The sequence below is a fragment of the Tamandua tetradactyla genome, chromosome 23 (genome assembly GCF_023851605.1).
Source record: "Tamandua tetradactyla isolate mTamTet1 chromosome 23, mTamTet1.pri, whole genome shotgun sequence".
Lineage (NCBI taxonomy): Eukaryota > Metazoa > Chordata > Mammalia > Pilosa > Myrmecophagidae > Tamandua > Tamandua tetradactyla.
The window spans coordinates 10,522,719-10,545,244 of NC_135349.1; the positions used below are offsets into that span (position 1 = coordinate 10,522,719).

Genomic DNA, 22,526 nt, shown 5'->3' on the forward strand with positions numbered 1-22,526 from the left:
ATTAAAGAGTTGTTTTGAACCCTGTGTGGCACTCCACAGAAATTAAATGTGCACTTAGGCATCAAAGTGATCAGGTTATCCAAATGACCACCAAGCAAGGGTATATATACTGAAAGCACACGTTTCCACATTTGTCTAGTAATTTGGGGTAATTTTTCCTTGGTACAGTTGATTAATATTAATTGGTTTTTCTATTTTAAAGTAAAAGGTGCTGTCACCATCTGTGCAAATCGCAATTTATCTTCTTCTGCAACCTTTAGTCATTTCCATAATATAAACCTGAACTATTTTCCTCCTTTGGATAAACATGTTCCTTTCATTTTAAAATTGTGAAAATGGGAATCCTTTGCTTTTTCTAAGCAATGACATTTATGTACTCTAGTGAAACGATTTGCTAAGTACAATGTTAAAAGCATGATTAAGAACTCAAATACAATAAAAGAAAAGCAGGTGACATTAATGTGGCCAGCCACTATAATTAAACTAAAACATGCTATCTGATTAAAAAAGAATACAATGCAGTAATATATAGCAGCACAGTTTGGTATGCAGAATTTTTTTTTTTTTTTAAAGACACATTTATTCAGCGTCATGATCAGACTATTACATTTAGCAATCAACAGCATGGGTGCAAAAAAAAATCTACATTAAAACCCTTTGTTGGAATGCTTTACACTTTCCACAGAACAGAAACTAAAATAACCTGTTATACAATTAGTCACGAATACAGTCCTTGTGTTTTTTTGCCCATACACATGAGTATTGTCTAAAACATGTCTTCTTTGTAGCAGCTAGGCCCTGCCACCACTTGCTTGGCTGAGTTCACAAATCTGTTGTAACCTGTAGCTTCCCTGTCACTTCTCTGGCTCTCCTCTCCTGCTAAGCTTTGTTTCCTGGAATTAAGATCTTCTGCCACTGCCGTAGCTACTGCTGCTGGAGGAACCACCATAGCCACCTTGGTTTCGTGGTTTGGCAAAATATTGGCCTCCACCACCATAGGGGCCAGAACTTCTGCCTCCAAAATTTCCTCCCTTCATGGGTCCAAAATTTGAAGACTGATTGTTGTAACTGCCAAAATCATTGTAGTTTCCACCACCTCCAAAATCGCTTCCATCATTACCAAAGCCATTATAGCCATCCCCACTGCCACCATATCCACCACCACCTCGGCTGCCACCAAAACCACCACGACCACTGAAGTTTCCTCCACGACCACAGTTGTCATTCCCACCAAGACCACCTCCACGACCACCACCGAAGTTTCCAGAACCACTTCGACCTCTTTGGCTGGATGAAGCACTGGCCATCTCTTGCTTAGACAGGGCTTTCCTTACTTCACAGTTATGGCCATTCACAAGATGGTATTTCTGAATGACAATCTTATCCACAGAGTCATGGTCGTCAAAGGTTCCAAAAGCAAAGCCTCTCTTCTTGCCACTGCCTCGGTCGGTTATGATTTCAATCACTTCAATTTTCCCATACTGCTCAAAATAATCTCTTAGGTGATGCTCTTCAGTGTCTTCTTTAATGCCACCAACAAAGATCTTTTTCACAGTTAAGTGGGCACCTGGTCTTTGAGAATCTTCTCTTGAGACAGCCCTCTTTGGTTCCACAACTCTTCCATGCACTTTATGTGGCCTTGCATTCATGGCTGCATCCACCTCCTCCACAGTGGCGTAGGTGACAAACCCAAAGCCTCGGGAGCGTTTGGTGTTTGGATCTCTCATTACCACACAGTCCGTGAGCGTTCCCCATTGCTCAAAATGGCTCCTCAGACTTTCATCGGTTGTTTCAAAGCTTAACCCTCCGATGAAGAGCTTCCGCAGCTGTTCAGGCTGTTTAGGAGACTCTGACTTGGACATGACAGCAGTGAGAGGAATGACTTCAACGATGCTTCCCCAGCGGCGTCCAAGAGCAGAAAAGCCTTTCAGAATTTTTACAGGTTAGGAATTTTTCACAAGAAAAGCATTTGCCAAGCATGTCAAATTAATATGCAATACCCAAGTGCAAATACAAATGGTTATTTCCTGCTTTAAAATAATCCTAGTAAATCACAGGTAAAAGAAAAGCATTTGTAAAGCATGTCAAATTAGCAAATACAAATGGTTACTTCATGCTTTAAAATAATCCTAGTGAATCATTCTGAAAGCCATGGTTGTTCATCTTTGAAAGTAGTTATAAAAACAGGCCAGTTTACAATGTTACCATGAATACAAATGTTTTGAATATCATACAGTAATCCAATTTTCAGTAGCATAAGAACTACTAGATAATCAGAAAGTATCACTGAATCAATACTACAGCACTACTAAACTTTTATAGGTAGTTTAGGTTGTTGACTTATTTATTGGGTAAATATAAACCTACTAGCAGTTTTACTGAAGGACAACTGAACAACAGGAATTCGGTGATTTCATCCTCTCCCTTCTCCTACTACAGCCAGTTTCATTAATTTAAAAAGTATGTGCTTTGAGAGTTGTGGGGTCAACAAATGAATCTTCACCCCTCCCCTCTTTAAAAATATTTTTGTTGTAAATGACAAACAAACATACAAGCATTCTTTTTTTTTTTGACATTTATAATTACCCAAATGGATACCTTTACCACAGGTTTTTCTTTCTTTCTTTTTTTTTTTAACATGGGCAGGCACCGGGAATCGAACCAGGGTCCTCGGGCATGGCAGGCAAGGATTCTTACCTGCTGAGCCACCGTGGCCCAACCAGTTTTTATTTCTTAATGCCAGTTTGACCTACCATCTAGCATCCTTTCCTTCCAGGGTGAAGAACTTGATTTAGTATTGTTTGTAGGGCTAATCTAGTGGTGATGAATCCCCTCAGCTTTAGTTTATCTGAGCATGTCTTAATTTCTCTGCATTTTTGAAAGAAAGTCTTCCTAGATAAAAAATTCTCGGCTGACAGTTGATCTGACAGTTGATTTCTTTCAGTACTTTGAAGTATTTCCTAACTATATCTTTTTGCCTCCATGATTTCTAATGAGCTCTCATTGGGATTCCATTGTAATAACTTATTGCTTTTCTCTTGGAACTTTTAGCAATCTCTCCTTGTCCTTGGCAAAGGACAATTGATTACTGTGTGACTGAGCATGGTTCTTTTTATTTAGTTTTAAAAAATATTTTTATTATAAACAACAAACAAACATTCCTGACCTATAAACATTCTTCACATACAAACAGTCTTGTCATGGTTATAATCAGTGGTTCACAGTTTCATCACATAGTTGTGTATGCATCACCACGATCATTTTTTTTTTGAACATTTGCATCTCTCCAGCAAAAGAAAGAAAAAAGCAAAAAGAAAAAACTCATACGTGCCATCCCCCTTATCCCCTCCTCCCATTGACCACTAGTATTTCAATCTACTCAATTTATTTTAACCTGTCTTCTCCCTATTATTTGTTTATTTCTTATCCATACTTTTTACTCATCTGTCCATACACTAGATAAAAAGAGAGTCAGACACAAGGTTTTCATAATCACACAGTCACACTGCAAAAGCTATATCATTATACAATCATCTTCAAGAACATTAGCTACTGGAACACAGCTCTACAGTTTCAGGTACTTCCCTCTAGCCACTCTAATACACCATAAACTAAAACGGGGATATTTATATAATACATAAGAATAACTTCCACGATAACCTCTTAACTCTCGTAAGAGTTTGAAATCTCTCTGCCACTGATACTTTATTTTGTCTCATTTCTCTCTTCCCCCTTTTGGTCGAGAAGGTTTTCTCAATCCCTTAATGCTGAGTCCCTGCTCATTCAAGGAATAATACATCCTATATTATTCCTGTCCCACCTTGCCAGGGAGGTTTACACGCCTGGGAGTCATGTCCCACATAGAGCGGGGGAGGGCAGTGAGTTCACTTGTGTCGGTTGAGAGAGAGAGGCCACATCTGAGCAACAAAAGAGGTTCTCTGGGGGTGGCTCTTAGGCCTAATTTTAAGTAGACTTAGCCTATCTTTTTCAGGTTTAAGTTTCATAGGGGCAAACCCCAAGATTGAGGGCTCGGCCTGTTGATTTGGTTGTCCCCACTGCTTGCAAGAATATCAGGAAGTCTCCAAATGGGGGAAGTTGAATTTTTCCCCCCTTTCTCCCCATTCCCCCAAGGGAACTCTGCAAATACCCCTTTAATCACTGTTCAAATCGCTCTGGGATTTATCGGGGCATCACACTAACCTGGACAAACCAACACAATCTCATGCCCTATTCAAGTTTCCATTTACTTATGGTGTTCAATTAAACTGTCCATATAAGTTAAATTAGGAAATGCAGTAGTCAAAATACAAATTTTGCACCAAATAAACATTTCTTGCTTTAGTCTCACACAGAAGTTGAAGTTTTAAAATATGATCATCTATTTTCAATACCCTGTAATATTGACATTCCTTTATTCTTCCTCATGCAAAAACATTTCTTTAATTTGTACATTTAGTCACTATCATAGAACTCTCTAGGCATTCCTATATTACACCATCTCAGTTTTTATTGTCTGTCCTTCCTTCTGGTTTCATATGTGCCCATAGTCCTTCTCCCACTATCATTCCCACATTCAGCTTCATTCAGTGTACTTACATTATCGTGCTACAATGAGGTATTATTGTGCTATACATTTCTGAAGTTTTACAATCAGTTCTGTGGCACAATCTGTATCCCTTCAGCACCCATTACCTAATCTCTACCTATTTCTATCTTCTGATAACCTGTGTTCTTAATTGAAATCCTCCAGTTAATTGAATCCAATAAATTCTCCATTAATGTTAGTTCATATCAGTGAGACCATACAGCATTTGTCTTTTTGTTTCTGGCTAATTTCACTCAGCATAACGTCCTCAAGGTCCATGCATGTTGTTACATGCTTCATGACTTTATTCTGTCTTATGGTTGCATAATATTCCATTGTGTATATAAACCACAGCTTGTTAAACCACTTATCTGTTGATGGACATTTGGCCTATTTCCATCTCTTGTAATTGTAAATAATGCTGCTATGAACAGTGGTTGCAAATGTTTATTTATGTCCTTGCCCTAAGGTCCTCTGAATAGATACCTAGCAATGGTATGGCTGGATCATATGGCATTTCTATACTTAGCTTCCTGAGGAACCACCAAACTGCCTTCCACAGCAGTTGTATCATTTTACATTCCCACCAACAGTGGATAATTGTGCCTCTTTCTCCACACCCTCTCCAGCACTTGTTGTTTTCTGTTTTTTTTTGTTATAATGGGCATTCTGGTGGGTGTCAGATGATATCTTATTGTGGTTTTGGTTTGCATTTTCCTAATAGCCAGTGAACTTGAGCATCTTTTCATATCCTTTTAGCCATTTGTATTTCCTCTTCTAATGTAACCATTCTTAACTATTTCTTCTTCAAGATTATCTTGGCTATTCTTGGCCCTTGGCATGTCTATGTAATTTTCATTTTATTTTATTTTGGGCTCATGAGCTGGGAATTGAACCTGGGTCTCCCATATGCCAGTTGAGCATTCTACCACTGAAACACCCATGCACTTTATATAAATTTTAAAATCACTATGTTAATTGCCACCAAAAAAAACTTTTAAGAAATTTGATTGGAATTATATTGAATTTAAATAAATAAGTTAGGGGAGACTTGACATTGACATCTTTACAATTTAGAGGCTTCCAAACCATGAACATAGCATGCCTTCCATTTATTATAATTTATTTATCTCAAAAATGGTTTATTAATTGTTTATCTAGAGGTCTTAGATTTATTCCTAGGTATTGATAGTTTTTAATGCTATTATGAACATTATCCTTTTGTTTGTCATTAGTATATAGAAATATGGTTAATTTTATATATTGATTTTGTATGTAGCAACCTTCTAAACTCTGTCTTCTAATATTTTTGTATATTACTTTGAATTTTCTATATACAAATCATATAATCTGTAAATAATGGCAATATAATTTCTTTCCAATTCTTATGCTTTTATTTTTCTTGCCTTATTGCACTGGGGAGTATCAATAGTACATTACTGAATAGAAGTGGTGAGAGTGAGCCTCTTTTCTGTTCCCATATCTCAGAGGGAGAGATCCCAACATTTTATCATTACGCAGCAGGGTAATAATAATAAAAAAAGATACATAGTTTTTTTTTTTTTAAATAGAGTGCCTTTATCCATCAGATTAAGGAAATTCCCTTCCATTCCTTACACCTTGTTTGATTATATATATATTGCCATATTTATATTTACAAATGAATGTTGAATTTTATCTATTAAGGAGCAACCAGATGTCTCAAGATGGGCTTCAGTCCATGCCAAGGGCAGGTTTACTTCTGGTTCACTCTTAATCCCAACCCAAAGCAGGAGTAGTCCCAGGGTCCCCGACCTTGGTTTTTGTTCCTCTAGCCCTTGAAGGCTGTTTCTCAGTCACCCATTCTGAATGAGCACTTACCCTCAGGATGAAAGAGTGGCCTTAAATGCCAACTGTGCCTCTCAAAATTCTCATCCTCTACCACGTCACGGCTTGGTAATCTCTCACTATCTTGTTAGCTCCTTAAGGCATTTAAGAAGATTTTTTGGAAATATTTTATCTACCTTCTAGGTGTCTGTAGAGGGAGGATTGATCTAAGTCACCAATTTTTATACTTCTTAATATCGTCTCCCAGTCTTTGACTTGTGGTCTAATTTTGATTATGGTGCTTTGCTTTTTTATTTTTTCCATTTCAAATTTGTTGACACAGAGTTCTTTATAGTTTTCTCCTGTGATTTAAAAAAATTTCCAACATATTTTAATTATGTTCCCCTTTTTATTCCTAATGTTTATTTATTCCATTTTTTCTAATCAGTTTTGCCAGAGGTTTATTTATTTCTGTCAGCTTTTTTAAAATTCAAAACATTATCTTTTAGTTTTGTTGTTCTGCTTTATTGTCTTTTTATTCTATTTCATTAATCTGTATTCTTTATTAATTCTATTTGTGTTTATTTTTATAACTGCTTAATGATGAACACTTAGCTCATTAATTTTCAGTGTATTTAATATTTTCTCCTAATGCATTTCAGATTATAAATTTTCTGTAAATACCATTTTTACTGCATTCCCAAAGGACCTTTGCTCTGTAGGGCTTTTGCTTGTATTCAGTTCTAAATATCATTTTTTTAAACATGGGCAGGCACCAGGAATCAAACCCGGGTCTCTGGCATGGCAGGAGAGAATTCTGCCTCTGAGCCACCGTCACACTGCCCAATTCTAAATACCTTTTAATTTACAATTTGGTTTCCTTTCTGAGCCAAGAATTCTTTAAAAGTGTGTTGTTGTTGTTATGTTGGTTTCCAAAAATATGGGTTGTTTTTGGAGATCTTTTTAGTGCAGATTTCTAATTGTATGCATTAGGGTCAGGAAATCTGTCTGTATGAAACATATGATTTGATATTTGTTGAAATTTTCTTTATGGTCTATTTTTGCAAAATTTGCACATGTTTGAAAACAATTTTTACTTTAAATTCTATATATGTGCATTAACTCAAGCTTGTTCATTATGTGGTTTAAATCTATACTGCACTGATTTTCGGACTACTTGACCGTTCATTTTCTAAGAGAGAGAAGTTAAAATCAATGTCTATGGTAGAACATTAGTTAATTCACTTTTGTAATTTTGTCAGTTTTTACTTTAAGTCTGAGTGGTTGGGTTAATCATATCAGGATTTTTATACCTTTCTGACAATTTGTTACTTTTATCATGTTTTTTTTTTTTTTCTGAGGGGGTCCAGAGAGTAGAATGTGCCAGTTTGAAACTGTTGTGTACTCCAGAAAAGCCATGTTCTTTAATCCTGATTCAATATCGTTGGGTGGGATCTTTTTTCATTAAGTTGTTTCCATGGAGAGGTGTCTCCACCTATTCAAGGTGGGGTTGATTACTGGAGTCCCTTAAGAGGGAACCATTTTGGAAAATGCTTCAGAGCCAAAGGGAGACCCAGACATTTGGAAATGCAGAAAGAAAATGCCCTCAGGAAGCCATTTGAAGCTGAAGGACCAGCAAACACCAGCTGTTTGCTTTACCAGATCAGCCTTTCTTAAGTCAAGGTATCTTTCACTGGATGCCTTAGTTTTGGACATTTTTATGGCCGTAGAACTGTAAACTTGTAACTTAATAAATTATTTTTATAAAAGCCAACCCATTTTCTGGTATATTGCATTGTGGCTGTTCCTTTTCCTTCCATTTTTATTTATTTATTTATTTATTTTTTATATGGGCAGGCACCTGGAACCAAACCTGGGTCTCCGGCATGGCAGGTGAGAACTCTGACGCTGAGCCACCGTGGCCTGCCTTTACCTCAATTCTTTTGAAGAGTTTGGGCAGGATTGGTGTTAGTTCTTTTGGAATGCTTTATAAAATTCTGTTGTGAAGCCATCTAGTCCTGGGCTTTTCTTTGTAGGAAGATTTTTGACGGCTTATTGAATATCTTCACTTGTGATTGGTTTGTGAAGTTCTTCTATTTCCTCTCGAATCAGTGTAGGTTGTTTGTGTGTTTCTAGGAATTTGCCCATTTCATCTAAGTTGTCCAGTTTGTTTAGATTTTAAAAATTTATTCAGGGTCTGTGGTAATGAACCTCCTCTCATTTCTGATTCTGCTATCTATATCCTCTCTCTTTTTTTCTTTCTCAGCCTAGCTAGGGGTCCATCGATTTTTATTGATTTTCTTAAAAAAAAATTGGTTTTATTGATTCTTTATATTGTTTTTTTTTGTTGTTGTTGTTCTCCAATTCATTTGTTTCTGCTTTAATTTTATTATTTCTCTTCTTCTATTTGTTTTAGGGTTAGTTTGCTGTTCTTAAGTTCCTCCAGGTGAGCAGTTAAGTCACTGATTTTTGCTCTTTCTTCTCTTTTTTAATATAGGCATTTAGAGCAATAAATTTCCCTCTCAGCACTGCCTTTGCTTCATCCCATAAGTTCTGATATGTTGTATTCTCATTTTCATTCATCTCCAGGTATGTTTTTCTTTACCAATTTCTTCTTTGACCCATTAATTGTTTAAGAGTATATGGCTTTCTTTCATGTCTCTACCTCCCCATCCATGCACTCCTGAGGGATCCTGGATTTCTGTATGGAAAGGGGAATGGTAGGCTTTGCCCACTAGCTTGATGGTCTCTATGAGCAGGGAAAGCAAGTTTGCTGTGTTCCAGGTTCCCCAAGGAAGCTCCAGGCTGCAGAGCTGAGGATATGGATCTCCCAAGCTAGCTGCAGGGGAGGCACTTTCCTGGGCTCAGACTCTTGTCCCCTTAGAGTCATGACTAAGTCTACTCACCCCATTCTCTGCATCGCAATTCCTCAGCTTTTTTTCATCCAGGACCACCATTTATAGTGTAGAAGACACTCTTAGGTCACTTGCGCCCTGGAATTGGTATCCCGGTCATTTTTCTGCCACTTTTCTAGTTATTCTGTGGAGCAGAGGTGAACTCTGCCTAGCCTATTCCACCAATTTCCTGGAAATCTGAATTTTAAACTGACAGTAACTATCACCTAACTGCTGAACTAATATACATTGATGATGGTAGCAGTTTGGTCATGTGCTCCATTGCAAATGCAGTTATTAAATACTTTTCCTTTTCAGATGTTCGTAATAAACGGGAGTATGATGAAAGCCATGTGATCACAGCCCGTCGAGTGAAGCAGGTTTACTGGCAGAGCCAGAGTCTGGGGCAAGCTCCTTTCAGGAGGGTGGGGAAGATTGGGAAACCTTATCCTGGATCCAAGAGGCAATGTCAACTTTTGGGCACTGTGGGCAGCAGAGGCAGGACAGCTCCCTGTCTGTCCATCATGGTGGCATTTCCATGCTTCTCACATGCTCCCTAAGCTGTTTCCACCTGCCATACCCCCTGCCAATATCACAGTCAACAGCTTCATCTGACAAATACTGGTTTAATTCTATCATGTGTCAGGCACTGTTCCAGGCCCTTGGGATGTAACAGAATACAGGATGCCTTAGTTCACTATCCCTGCCCTCATGGAGCTTCTATTCGAGTCAAAGAACAGACAATAAACAATAGTGATATTTACTATAACCCAAAGATGGAAGCCCTGCCCTTCCTTTCCCTTTGCTTCCTTTCCCTTCCCATTCCAACAACTTTTTAACAAGACATAACCCTGCTTCAACTCATCACATCCCCCTGCCTCCCCCTGCGGTGGGGCCCCCTCTCCATCCCCACAAGGTATCTACTCTCTTAAGTCATTGCCAAGCCTAGAAACCTTTGCTCAGGATACATCTCCAACCTCTGCTGTCCTGACCACATTCTCTGCCCTTGACTTCTGAGTTCTCTCCTGCTTCCCTGGTTTCTTCTCCGTCTCTTTTGCACAGCTTCATTTCCTCCTTCGGCTGCGTTAAAGGAAGCCACTGGATTGTCTGCAGTCTCCGTCATGTCTCTATAGACTTTCATCCAAGCTTCCAGCTTCAGCCATCCACATCTAGTGAGCTGTTCTGTCAATTTTACTTCTAAAACTTTGCCTTGCAACCCCACCCCCCACCCCCTTGCCCACTGTGCTGATATGCACCCCAACTCTGATGTTTTTCCCACACATAACTTGGCAGGGAGCATGGGCCCTGGCTCAAGAATTTTTCCAAGATGACCCCTTCCTCACCCCCCCCATCATTATTAAAATAGTCCATCATTATTTACTATTTTCTCCCTGGAGTTTCGGTTCTCTGGATCTGTGCTCTAATGTCCATTTCAGGCTTTGCTCCACTTTTTGCAACCTATTCAGAACCCCTTCACAGATGTATGCGTCTCAGCCACCAACTCAACCCCGAAATCTGTGTACCCTTTTGATTCTGGAAGCACCCCAGCTCTGAAGCAGAAGTCTCTCTATTCCTCTCCAGCTCCTCAGAACCCCTCAGGCAGATTGCCTTTGCTGCCCGCTGATTGCAGATCTTCAGGGAATCCGCAACCCTAGCAGTATCTAAAGGCTTTTGGTGTCCAAGGCCTTCTTGGATCTGATTCCATGTCCCTTTCCAGCCTCATCTTCTGATATTTCTTGACATTTCAACTACACTGAACTACCTTGTTTCCTTGATGCTAAAATGCACATAGTTCCCCCCATTTTAACTTTACTGAAATTGGAATATTTTGTATGATTTGCAATTTTTATGTGCTAGTGTCTTTTTCCCCAAAAGCAGACGTGGTGGACATCTATTGTTTTTATGTCCAGTACACCCTTTTTTGGGGAGTTTGTGTGAACCTTCTTCTTCTTGCTCAAACCATGGGGTTCTAGTGCTGCTCCCTAAAATAGCATCCAGAACTCTGGCCCCAGTTGTTGGCCATAAGCCTGGGATAAAAACAGCCAATCAAAACATAGAAGTAGGGCAGGGCATCTCTTTCCAATCAGGGAGTGGAGTTTGGAAGATGAAGGCTGAGCATTGCTGGCAGCCAAGGGGTCACGCTTCCTGAATGCCTAGTTCAGGTTGTCCTGTGAGCCAGTTGCACCCCTGCCCTTGCTGAACAATTGTTAGAGGACAGTAGATCCCACCTTTTTTTGTACACACTTGATTATCACAGTAATCACATTGGTGATGCATCTTCCAATCAACAGTGTCTTAAAATCAAGAAAATACAATGCCTGTAGTCCATAAATGTATGGCACTCTCGGACCTCCAGATCTCTGCTCTGTGAGCCCTGGGATGCATCTGCTTTGCTCATCACTGTCTCCCAGATGCCTAGTATCATCCCTAGCATCTAGTAGGTGCTCAGTACATACTTGTCAACTAAAATAAATGAACGGCATCTGTTTCTTTGCCTGAAACACTCTCCTGACCCTTGTCCATCTGGCACATCTCGGCTCAACCATTGAGTCTCATCTCAAATACCTCCCGTGCAGCCGTGCAGCCTTTCCGAGTCCTCCAGGCTGATGAGCATCTCTCATTCCTTTTGTTTTTTTGTAGTCTGTTTTCTGGAGCTGGGCACAGTGCAGGCACAAAGTAGGTACTCAGTGAATGTTCATTGAATAGATGAGTTTCCAGCGACATCTCTCCCTGCTCTCCTGCTCTTGCTGCCCCTGCCCCTGCGGGCTACCCACAACTCTACACTTTGCCCATGCTCTTCTTGGACCTGCATTGCCCCTTCCCTCATTATCACCTGTCCAAATCTCCACATCCCCCAAGTGCCCTTTAATTGGCATCTTCTTGACGACCCTCCTAATTCCTTGAGACAAATATGACTTTTACCCTTTGAATACCAGAGGACTTCCTTGGTCTATACCTCTACCTGCACTTGACCTGTCACTCTGGCGGATCCTCCAGTGTGGATCCATGTGGTAGAGATGGTGCCTCTCTACGTCAGCAAGACGAGGTTGCAGGACAGAGGACGGTGCAGGATGAGTAGTGGGAAATGGGGGTTGAAGGGCAGTGTCATGCTAAGCCTTAGCTCTCAGAGCTCTGAGACATTCTTTACGGTCCCATGTACATCCGATGCTCATCCCCTCCTTGGCAGTGGACATCTATTCCTGCCCTGGAGACCCACTGTTACGGTGACTTGGCTTCTCCTCGAGTCTCCTACTCACTAACACTTCTCTACCTCAAGGCTTCTCCTTGCTCATTCATTCACTTAGCTCTATGTTTCAAGTGCCTACCACATGCCAGGCACTATTCTAGAAGCTTGGGATACATCTGAAGACCTAAGGGACAAAAATCAGTGTTCTCGCAGAGCTATGTTAGGGCTAGAGGTCTACCTCGTTCCATCTGTTTGCTCGTGTCACCTTTCACTCATCCCACTCTTCTCCTTACTGCCTGCTTTGTGGATTTTTTTTCTTCTTCTTTTTTTTTTTGCATTTGGTCATCGCTGCCAACTACTCTCTCCAAGACAGAGGACATCAGTAGTGGTTGGCCAATGTGGGTCTGATAAGACTCCTATCCCAGAGCACCTAGTAGGCTGTGGGTCAGTCAAGCGACCAGCTGGGTTTTGGCTAGGCGCCATCTCTGGTCCAGGCAGCTGTGGTCAGCTTTTCTTAGGAGGGGATGTAGTTATGGAAGACACTTGGAGTTTAACAGATCCCCCAATCTACTCTCTGAGTGCTTCCATGCCTGGCCTGTCTAGTCAGGGGAAAGAGCCCCAAGCTCTTCCCAGTGCTGGTGGGCAGGGGGCATTTGCTGAATTGAACCCACCCACCAATGGGCCTCTCCTGTGGTTTCCTTAGAAGGGGCGTGAATACCTTATCCCGGAATCTGTGGATCTGGAGTGTGTGAAATACTGTGTGGTCTATGACAACAACACCAGCTCCTTGGGCGTATTCTTTGAAGAAGAAGATGGTGAAAAGTCTGACAAGGATGGACAAGGTGGGTTTTTATGATAGCAGCAGGAGTAACATCTGACAGTAATTGTTACCCCTTCCTAGGTGCCAGGCGGCATGCCAAGCGCGCTCCCTGGGTCACTTCTGACGATCTGCTGAACAATGCCATGCGGACGTTGATGCCAAGGACTGGGAGAACATGAAATGGTACCCTCCTTGCAAGCTATTGAGTTAGCCTGCCCAGCTCCATGGATGCTGGCAGAGACACGGGACCCCGGGCTCAGAGACAAAGGACTTTGTTACTCAGAGCAATTGAAGTAGCCAGAATGTCAGCATTTTCTGACATTCTGTACTGGTTCTCCAAGTCCCACCTCTCACAAAGTGGGGTGACGAGGGCCAGGTAATGCCTGCGCATGCAGTGAGTTGCCTCATTGGAGGAGAACCCTGAGCCTGGGGAACCTGGATCTTTTATAACGGGTAGAGAACCTGCCTGCCCTTGGCTCAGGAGGGAGAGATTCCTTTCTCTTCCAAGGCTGTATGCATGAAACATCCTTGAAAAGACAGTCCACAACCAAGGCAGTTAGTGCCCCTGTTCACAGGCCTTGTAGGAACGTGAGAGACCATGGAGTGTTGTCTCCTACCTGTTAACTGACTCCATTTTGTAGGCGGGAGAGCTAGTGTCCCGAGAAATGAGGTAACTCACCCACGGCCCATCCCCTAGTCAATTGGTTGTCTATTGCTGGGTCACACATTGCCCCAAAACAGCTCAAGAGCAGCTCACATTTATTATTTCACAGCTTTTAGCTCGAGGTTGGGCCCAGGGTCTCCCCTGAGTCAAAATGGCAGCCAGAGCCATCCCCAGGAGATGGAATGGAGCTTGGATGATCTGCTTCCAGGGAGCTTGGTGACGTGGCTGTTGTTAGGAGGCCCCCGTTTCTTGCCAGCTGTGGGCAGGAAGTCTCAGTTCCCCGCCACATGGACCTCTCCAGAGGGCTGTCTGCACGGTCTCGCAGCATGGCCACTGGCTGCGCCCAGAGCATGTGTCCAAGGGAAAGAGAGACGTGCAAGGGGGGAAGCCACAATGCCTTTTAGGACCTCGCCTTGGAACCTGCTGTTCCTTCTGGACTCATTAGAAGCATGTCTACCGGGCACATTGGTGAGCATGGCCAGGTTATAACATCCCAGGCTGCAAAAAGGAAGGGAGTTGCTGAGTTGAGTAGAGCTTTAGGGAATGAGCTGCCTGGGGGAATTAGCTCCACTCTTAGATGGAAGGAGTTTCAAAGAATTTGCGGACATATTTTAACCCCTGCACCTCCTCACCCCCATGGGAGTGGTTTGGCTGTCTCCTTGAGCCTGGTGGTGGTACGAGTTCAGTCACCAGCCCCAGGGCAGAAAGCAGGAAAATGTGGTCAGTTCTGGTTCTGGGCTCTTGCGGGCATGACTGAACCTCTGAGGCTCTGCTGCACTGTCCGTCCAGCACCTGGTGTGGGCTGATGCCCCTTGACTTCGACAAGGGGGGCTCTGCAACTCGAGGCTCTGTGGTAAGTATGTGTGTGTGGAGTCTCACAGCGGGTGGCTGAGGGCGTTCACAGCTACTGCCACCAGGTGGCGCCAGGTTGCCACCTCCAATAAACCAGTCTTCCCAGCAGGTCCCTGGCCAGGAAATTGTCCCTTCTTCCTTAGGTCCATCCCATTTGCTTAAGGTCTACAATCCTGAGATTGTAAGTGGGGCCCTGAAACCTGAGAAATGGTTGTCAACAAAGATACCTTTATATATCTTTATTTTTATAACCGACTCGGCTGTGTTAAGGAGCCCCCATTCTCACTCGGTTGGAAACTACAACCACAACACAAGAAAGTACAACACAATAAGGACAACAAAACCCCTCTTCACACACACAACTTGCCCACTCCAGGCAACTCATTCTTCTCATTTAAAATGGTCTCTTTCAAGGAAACGCAAGTTCTTTTGGATAAAAGCATTTCAGGGTTCCTCTCACCAACCCCCTTCTCCTTTCCACTAGCACCTGCCTCCCTCTCCCCCAGGGAAATCTGGGCAAAGGTCAGCGCTTCCAGCAAGGTGTTGGTCTATGCCCAGTCCTTTCCTGCTGGCCTCCTGGTGAGGTGCAGCTCAGCTGGTGTTGGCTTTGGCCATTGGTCCCTGTCCTTGCTGAGCCTGTGGCCACACACCCATGAGGAGCACAGTTCGTGGGCAGCCTTCCCCACCCTGCCAGAGCATGGGAACCCTCATGGGCACCTCGGCTGCGTGACCCCTTCTGAGCTTTTGCAGGTGCTGTTGACCTCCAGGGCCCTGACTCATCTTCCCTCAGTTTCCAACTTTAGGCTAACCTTTCCCCAACCCCTGCAGGGACACTCAAAACTCCCAAGGGGAATGGGTGCAAGCTCTTTCCAGCTCCCACCTCAGTGGCTGTGTTTCCACCTCCTCAGCACCCGCTTGAGCAGAAATTCATAGTGTTGCCAGTGCTGGCTCTCATTTTAGGAACCCAGAAGGTATCTTCCTTGTCTTGACCTCTGAGACTCTCTCCAAGCTCTTTTGAGCATGCAAAGGGCATTTTCTTTCTTGCTTAAAAGATGCTGAATCCTTCTTCCTCGTAACAATATGGATTTTTGACCCCCAGTCTGGGCTCTCAGCACGTGAAGGGAAGCTTAGAATTTTGGGGATTCCTTTTCCCTCTCTCACAAAGCCTGACTTTCAAGCCCGTTGCCTGGTGGAGGACCCAAAATAACATGAAGCGCCCAACTGAGCAGTGACCTGTTGTCCAGGGTGGTGTCCCTCCTTCCCCTAAAATAGTGGGTGACCCAATTCAAAGTATGGGACACTTAGATTCATATCAGTGGAGAATTTAGGATTCATGGGAGTAAAAATTTACAAATTTCATGTTTTAAAAATTATCTCCATTACATCTGAAAATGTAATTTTCCATTGGAAAACCCCTACTAACTGGCAATGGGTGGTGACTGTTGTTGCAGTACATCCCCTTCTTGGAAAGTGGGAGCCTGGCCTTGTTGGAATCTGATTGTCCTTGGTGATGTTTTCATCTCTTTTTGCTGGAGTCTCTAATTGTCCCCTGGCACTACTCTACTACCAGCACTGACCCCATCATCCTGAGTGTGACTCAGCTTCTGATGGGTCTTGTGACATCAGAGGGAGCAGCTGTTGGGCTTAAAGGCAGCTAGAAATGTGGACTGGGACTTGCTCTCAGTTCCCTTGAGCCTCTGACCCACTGGTCTTTACTAGCTTCTTGCTCAAAAAGGACAAGGGGGATGGGGTGGGGGGAAATTATTAGGGGGAGCTGGTCCAAGATGGAAGCTTAGCAAGGTGTGGAATTTAGTTCGTCCTCCAGAGCAGCTAGTAAATAGCCAGGAACAGTATAGAACAACTTCTGGGGCCATATCGGTGACTGGACACACAGCGTACACCAGTCTGGATAAGCTGGACCAGCTGTGAGCCCACTCAGAACCAAGAGTCCCCCAAGCGGCCAGCACCCCTCCCCCACAGGCTGCTTCCCAGAGGGGAAAGGAAAGGGACTCTACTAGCAGCAGGGGCTGAGCTCTACCAAGCTCTAGTTGTGGAATTAATGAACAAATTCTGACTGCTAAAATTAGACCCCCAGCTCAGCTAAACCTTTAGTAAAAGCTGAGGTTGCTGGGTTTTGCCCCAGTACAGAGGGAGCAGGACTGATGGAAAAAGAAAAAAAAAAACCAGTTTTTTCAGATCAGACAGTACAAAATGCTTGGAAAGGTCTGGACCCTGAAGGAAAGGAGGGGGCACATAGGACCTGGAGATACACAGACACAAAGCAATGTACCAACTTAAGCTCTTGATTGGCAAACCCAAGGAATAGGGTTCCTGCTCTGAAAAGGATTTTCTTCTTTTCTTTTTTTGTGGGTGTGTTTCTATGGTTTGATTGCTCTTTGGATACAACTGTAGGGCTTCTCAGGCTCCAAGTGCCCAGACCTGGGCTGAATTAAGCTTGTCTGAGAGGAAAAGAGGCTGGTCAGGTGAAAGGAAGTAATTCCCTGGAGGCTGTGCCTTCCCCAGGAGAGGGGTGAGGCCCAGCTCAGGTGGAATCCCTTCCTCAAGGAATTCAGACCCCAGGGTTCGGAAAACTGAAGCAGTTAAAGCTAGACTACAACTGTTTTTCTGTATACCACACACCCAGCAGGGAGAGCCTCCTGAAGTTAAAGGTATCACATCACTTTATGCTGGTGGGACCTGCAGGCAGACAAGTGCCACATACTTGGTAGGATAGGAAAAACATAGGGTCCAGAGGCTTCATAGGAAAGTCTTTCAACCTGCTGGGTCTCACCCTCAGGGAAAACTGATGCAGGTGACTCTTTTCTCCTGAGAGGAGGCCAGTCTGGTCTGGGAAAATCTGACTAGGGTCTATAATACCTAAGTAGACCCTCCTAAGGTGAAAAAAAAGGCACCATACAGGCAGGGCAAGAAATAAGAAAACAAGAACTGAAAAATTCTGATCTGTTAAACAAAACCTCAGCTAGAGGACTAGGATAGCTGAACTGAATGTCAAAGAACAGATAGACAACAAAGTCATCCAGCAAGAAAATCCTAGGTAAAAAAGTGAAAACAATCTCCAGAATAAACTAATTAAGAGAATTAAATGTCTAGACCCAGCAAAGAATAAGGAATCATACTAGGAAAATTGAAGATATGGCTCAAAGGAACAAACCAACAATTCAAATGAGACACAGGAGTTGAAGCAATTAATTCAGGATGTTCGAACAGACATCAAAAAATCTCATCAAAAATCAAATCAATGAATTGAGGGAGGATATGAAGAATGCAAGGGATGAACAAAAAGAAGAAACCAAAAGTCTGAAAAAACAAATCACAGAACTTAAGGGAATGAGAGGAAGTAGATGAAAAAAGCAATGGAAACCTACAATGTTAGATTTCAAGGCAGAAGATAGGATTAGGGAACCGGAGGATGGGACATCTGAAATCCAACAAGAAAATATGAGCAGGGACTCAGGGAATTGTATGACAACATGAAGCACACATATATAGGTATTGTGGGTGTCCCAGGAGGAGAAGAGAAGGGAAAAGGAGAAAAACTAATGGAGGAAATTATCACTGAAAATTTTGCAACTATTATGAAAGACTTAAAATTACAGATCCAAGAAGTGCAGTGACCCCAAACAGAATAGATCCAAATAGACATACTCAAAGACACTTCCTAATCAGAATGTCAGATGTCAAAGAGAAAGAGATAATTTTGAAAGCAGCAAGAGAAAAATAATCTATCACACACAAGGGAAGCCCAATAAGACCATGCATAGATTTCTCAGCAAAAACCATGGAGGTGAGAAGACAGTGGTATGATATATTTAAGACACTAAAAGAGAAAGCTGCCAACCAAGAATTCTATAATCCCGCAAAATTGTCCTTCAAAAAATGAGGGGGAAATTAAAATATTTTCAGACAAAAAATCACTGAGAGAATTTGTGACCAAGAGACCAGCTCTGCAAGAAATACTAAAGGGAGCACTAGAGACAGATACAAAAAAACAGGAGAGAGAGGTGTGGAGAAGAGTGTAGAAATGAAAACTATCAGTAAAGGTAAAAAGAAGAAAAATTAGATATGACATATAACATCCAAAAGGCAAAATGGTAGAAGAAAGTACTTCCCTTACATTAATAACACTAAATGTTAATGGATTAAACTCCCCAATCAAAAGACATAGACTGGCAGAGTGGATTAAAAAAACAGGACCCATCTATATGCTGTCTACAGGAAACACATCTTAGACCCAAGGATAAACATAGGTTGAATGTGAAAGGCTGGGAAAAGATATTTCATGCAAACAATAATCAGAAAACAGCAGGAGTAGCTATACTAATATCCAACAAATTAGGCTTCAAATGCAAAACAAAAGAGACAAAAAAGGACACTATGTATTAATAAAAGGAGCAATTAAACAAGAAGACATAACAATCACAAATATTCATGCACCAAGCCAGAGTGCTCCAAAATACATGAGGCAAATACTGAAAAGAGAAATAGACACATCTACCATCATAGTTGGAGACTTCAATTCACCACTCTCATCAATGGACAGAACATCTAGACAGAGGATAAATAAAGAAACAGAGAGTTTGAATAATACAATAAACAAACTAGACTTAACAGACATTTATAGAACATTACACCCCACAACAGCAGGATACACCTTTTTCTCAAGTGCTCACGGATCATTCTCAAGGATTGACCATATGCTGGGTCACAAAACAAGTCTCAATAAATTTAAAAAGATTGAAATCATACAACACTTATTCAGATCATAAAGGAATGAAGTTGGAAATCAATAAAAGGCAGAGGGCCAGAAAATTCACAAATATATGGAGGCTCAACAACACACTCTTAAACAACCAGTGGGTCAAGGAAGAAATTACAAGAGAAATCAGTAAATATCTCGAGGCAAATGAAAATGAAAACACAACATATCAAAATTTATGGGATGCAGCAGAGGCAGTGCTAAGAGGGAAATTTATTGCCCTAACTGCCTATATCAAAAAAGAAGAAAGGGCAAAAATCGAGGAATTAACTGTTCACTTGGAAGAAGTAGAGAAACAACAGCAAACTAACCCTAAAGCAAGCAAAAGGAAAGAAATAATGAAGACTAGAGCAGAAATAGATGAAATTGAGAACATGAAAACAATTGAGTAAATCAACAAAACCAGAAGTTGGTTCAACAAGAAAATCAATAAAATCGATGAACCCTTAGCGAGGCTGACAAAAAGAAGAAGAAAGAGGATGCAAATAAATAAAAAATGGAAAAGGAAACATAACCAGTGACCCCACGGAAATAAGGTGGGTAATGAGAGGATACTATGACCAACTTTATGCTAATAAACCCGTCAATGTAGATAAAATGGACAACTTCCTGGAAAGGTGTTGTTTTCCCACGGGACCTAGTGCGAAGATATTAAGGAATGACAGATGGGGTCGGGGGTCTGAAGATCAGCGATAACAGACAACAGACAACTTTATTCTTAACCAGATCCTGCTTATATACTGCAGGGTGACAAAAGGCATGCATGCATTTCCTGAGGGAATGAAGTGGTTATCTTTCAGTGCTCTCTTCCTTCATACTTAAGATAACCATTTGGGGTAAACAAACATTCTCCTCCTCCCAGACTGTTCCACATAAAGCAGATAACAGTCTCCACAGTTTACTGCCACCACCACCCTGAGGCCAGCTGCTCCCAACAAATTCCACAGGTCTTGTTTTTTTTTTTTTCTTTTTCTTTAATTTTTTTAAATAAAAAAAAAAACACCTACCAACGCAAACATTCCTATTTTGATCATTATGTTCTACATATATAATCAGTAATTCACAATATCATCTCATAGTTGCATATTCATCATCATGATCATTTCTTGGAACATTTGCATCTATTCAGAAAAAGAAATAAAACGAACACAGAAAAAAAGTTTATACATACCATACCCCTTAACCCTCCCTTTCATTGATCACTAGCATTTCAGACTAAATTTATTTTAACATTTGTTCCCCCTATTATTTATTTTTATTCCATATGTTCTAATTGTCTGTTGACAAGGTAGATAAAAGGAGTATCAGACACAAGGTTTTCACAATCAAACAGTCACATTGTGAAAGCTATATCATTATACAATCATCCTCAAGAAACATTGCTACTGGAATACAGTTCTACATTTTCAGGCAGTTCCCTCCAGCCTCTCCATTACATTTTGACTAACAAGGTGATGTCTACTTAATGCATAAGAATAACCTCCAGGATAACCTCTAGACTCTGTTTGGAATCTCTCAGCCATTGACACTTTGTCTCATTTCACTCTTCCCCCTTTTGGTGGAGAAGGTTTTCTCAATTCCTTAATGCTGAGTCTCAGCTTATTCTATGGGTTTTCTCAATCCCTTGATGCTGAGTCTCAGCTCATTCTAGGATTTCTGCCCCACATTGCCAGGAAGGTCCACACCCCTGAGAGTCGTGTCCCACGTAGATAGGGGGAGGGTGGTGAGTTTGCTTGTTGTGTTGGCTGGAGAGAGAGGCCACATCTGAGCAAAAAAGAGATTCTCTTGAGGCTGACTCTTAGGCCTAATTTTAAGTAGTCTTGACCTATCCTTTGTGGGGTTTAAGTTTCATGTGAACAAACCCCAAGACTGGGGGCTCAGCATATAGCTTTGGTTGTCCATACTGCTTGTGAGAATATCAGGAATTCAACTTGGGGAAGTTGAATTTTCCCCCATTTTCACCATTCCCTGAAGGGGACTTTGTCTAGATACTTTTTTATTCACTGTTCAAATCACTCTGGGATTTATTGGGGCATCACTCTGAACAAACCAACAAAATCTCATGTCATACTCAAGGTTCCATGTACTTACGGTGTTCAATTAAGCTGTCTACATAAGTTATATTAGGAAATGCACTAGTCAAAATATAAATTTTGTCACAGGTCTTGTTTTAACCCTTGCTCATACAGAAAGGCATGAACAACTAATTGACTCGAGAAGAAATAGTCGACCTCAACAAACCAATCACAAGTAAAGAAATTGAATTAGTCATTAAGAGGCTCCCCCAAAAGAAAAGTCCAGGACCAGATGGCTTCACATGTGAATTCTACCAAACATTCAAGAAAGAATTAATACCAATCCTGCTCAAACCCTACAAAAAAATTGAAGAGGAGGGACGGCTACCTAACTCATTCTAGGAAGCCAACATCACCCTCATACCAAAGCCAGACAAAGATACTACAAGTAAAGAAAATTACAGACCAATCTCTCTAATGAATATAGATGTAAAAATTCTCAACAAGATTCTTTCAAATTGAAATCAGCAGCACATTAAAAGAATTATATACCATGACCAAGTAAAATTCATCCCAGGTATGCAAGGATGGATCAACGTAAGAAAATCATATCAACAAATCAAAGCAGAAAACCACATGATCATCTCGATTGATGCAGAAAAGGCATTTGACAAAATTCAACATCCTTTCTTGTTGAAAACACTTCAAAGGATAGGAGTAGAAGGGAAGTTCCTCCACATGATAAAGGGAATATATGAAAAACCCAAAGCTAGCATCATCCTGAATGGGGAAAAGCTGAACACTTTCTCCCTAAGATTAGGAACAAGACGAGGATGTTCACTGTCACCACTGTTATTCAACATTGTGTTGGAAGCTCTAGCCAGAGCAATTAGACAAGAAAAAGAAATATAAGGCATCAAAATTGT

At 41.6% G+C, this 22,526-nt stretch overlaps 2 protein-coding genes and 1 long non-coding RNA gene across 12 annotated transcripts in view; 1 reads left to right on the forward strand and 2 right to left on the reverse strand.

Moving 5' to 3' along the window:
* Positions 1-22,526, forward strand: part of STYXL1 (serine/threonine/tyrosine interacting like 1) — an 89,064-nt gene that overhangs the window by 12,485 nt on the left and 54,053 nt on the right. For 9 of the 10 annotated variants that reach the window (XM_077140897.1, XM_077140894.1, XM_077140893.1 and 6 more), the window contains 2 exons: positions 9,604-9,665; positions 13,176-13,314. The exons of the other annotated variant lie outside the window; for it this stretch is intronic. In XM_077140897.1, coding sequence (XP_076997012.1) covers positions 9,604-9,665; positions 13,176-13,314 — 201 coding nt within the window. The remainder of the gene's footprint in view (positions 1-9,603; positions 9,666-13,175; positions 13,315-22,526) is intronic. 10 annotated transcript variants of the gene reach the window in all.
* LOC143667098 (uncharacterized) overlaps positions 1-22,526 on the reverse strand; it is a 43,537-nt gene that overhangs the window by 12,450 nt on the left and 8,561 nt on the right. The gene's annotated exons all lie outside the window — the stretch shown is intronic.
* Positions 581-1,919, reverse strand: LOC143667094 (heterogeneous nuclear ribonucleoprotein A1-like). The gene has a single exon (XM_077140888.1). It carries the CDS (start codon positions 1,860-1,862, stop codon positions 900-902), a length of 963 nt encoding a protein of 320 aa, XP_076997003.1. The 5' UTR covers positions 1,863-1,919; the 3' UTR covers positions 581-899.

Excerpts from the sequence above, each read along its gene's own strand:
- LOC143667094 (XM_077140888.1), bottom strand. The coding sequence starts at position 1,862 with ATGTCCAAGTCAGAGTCTCCTAAACAGCCTGAACAGCTGCGGAAGCTC.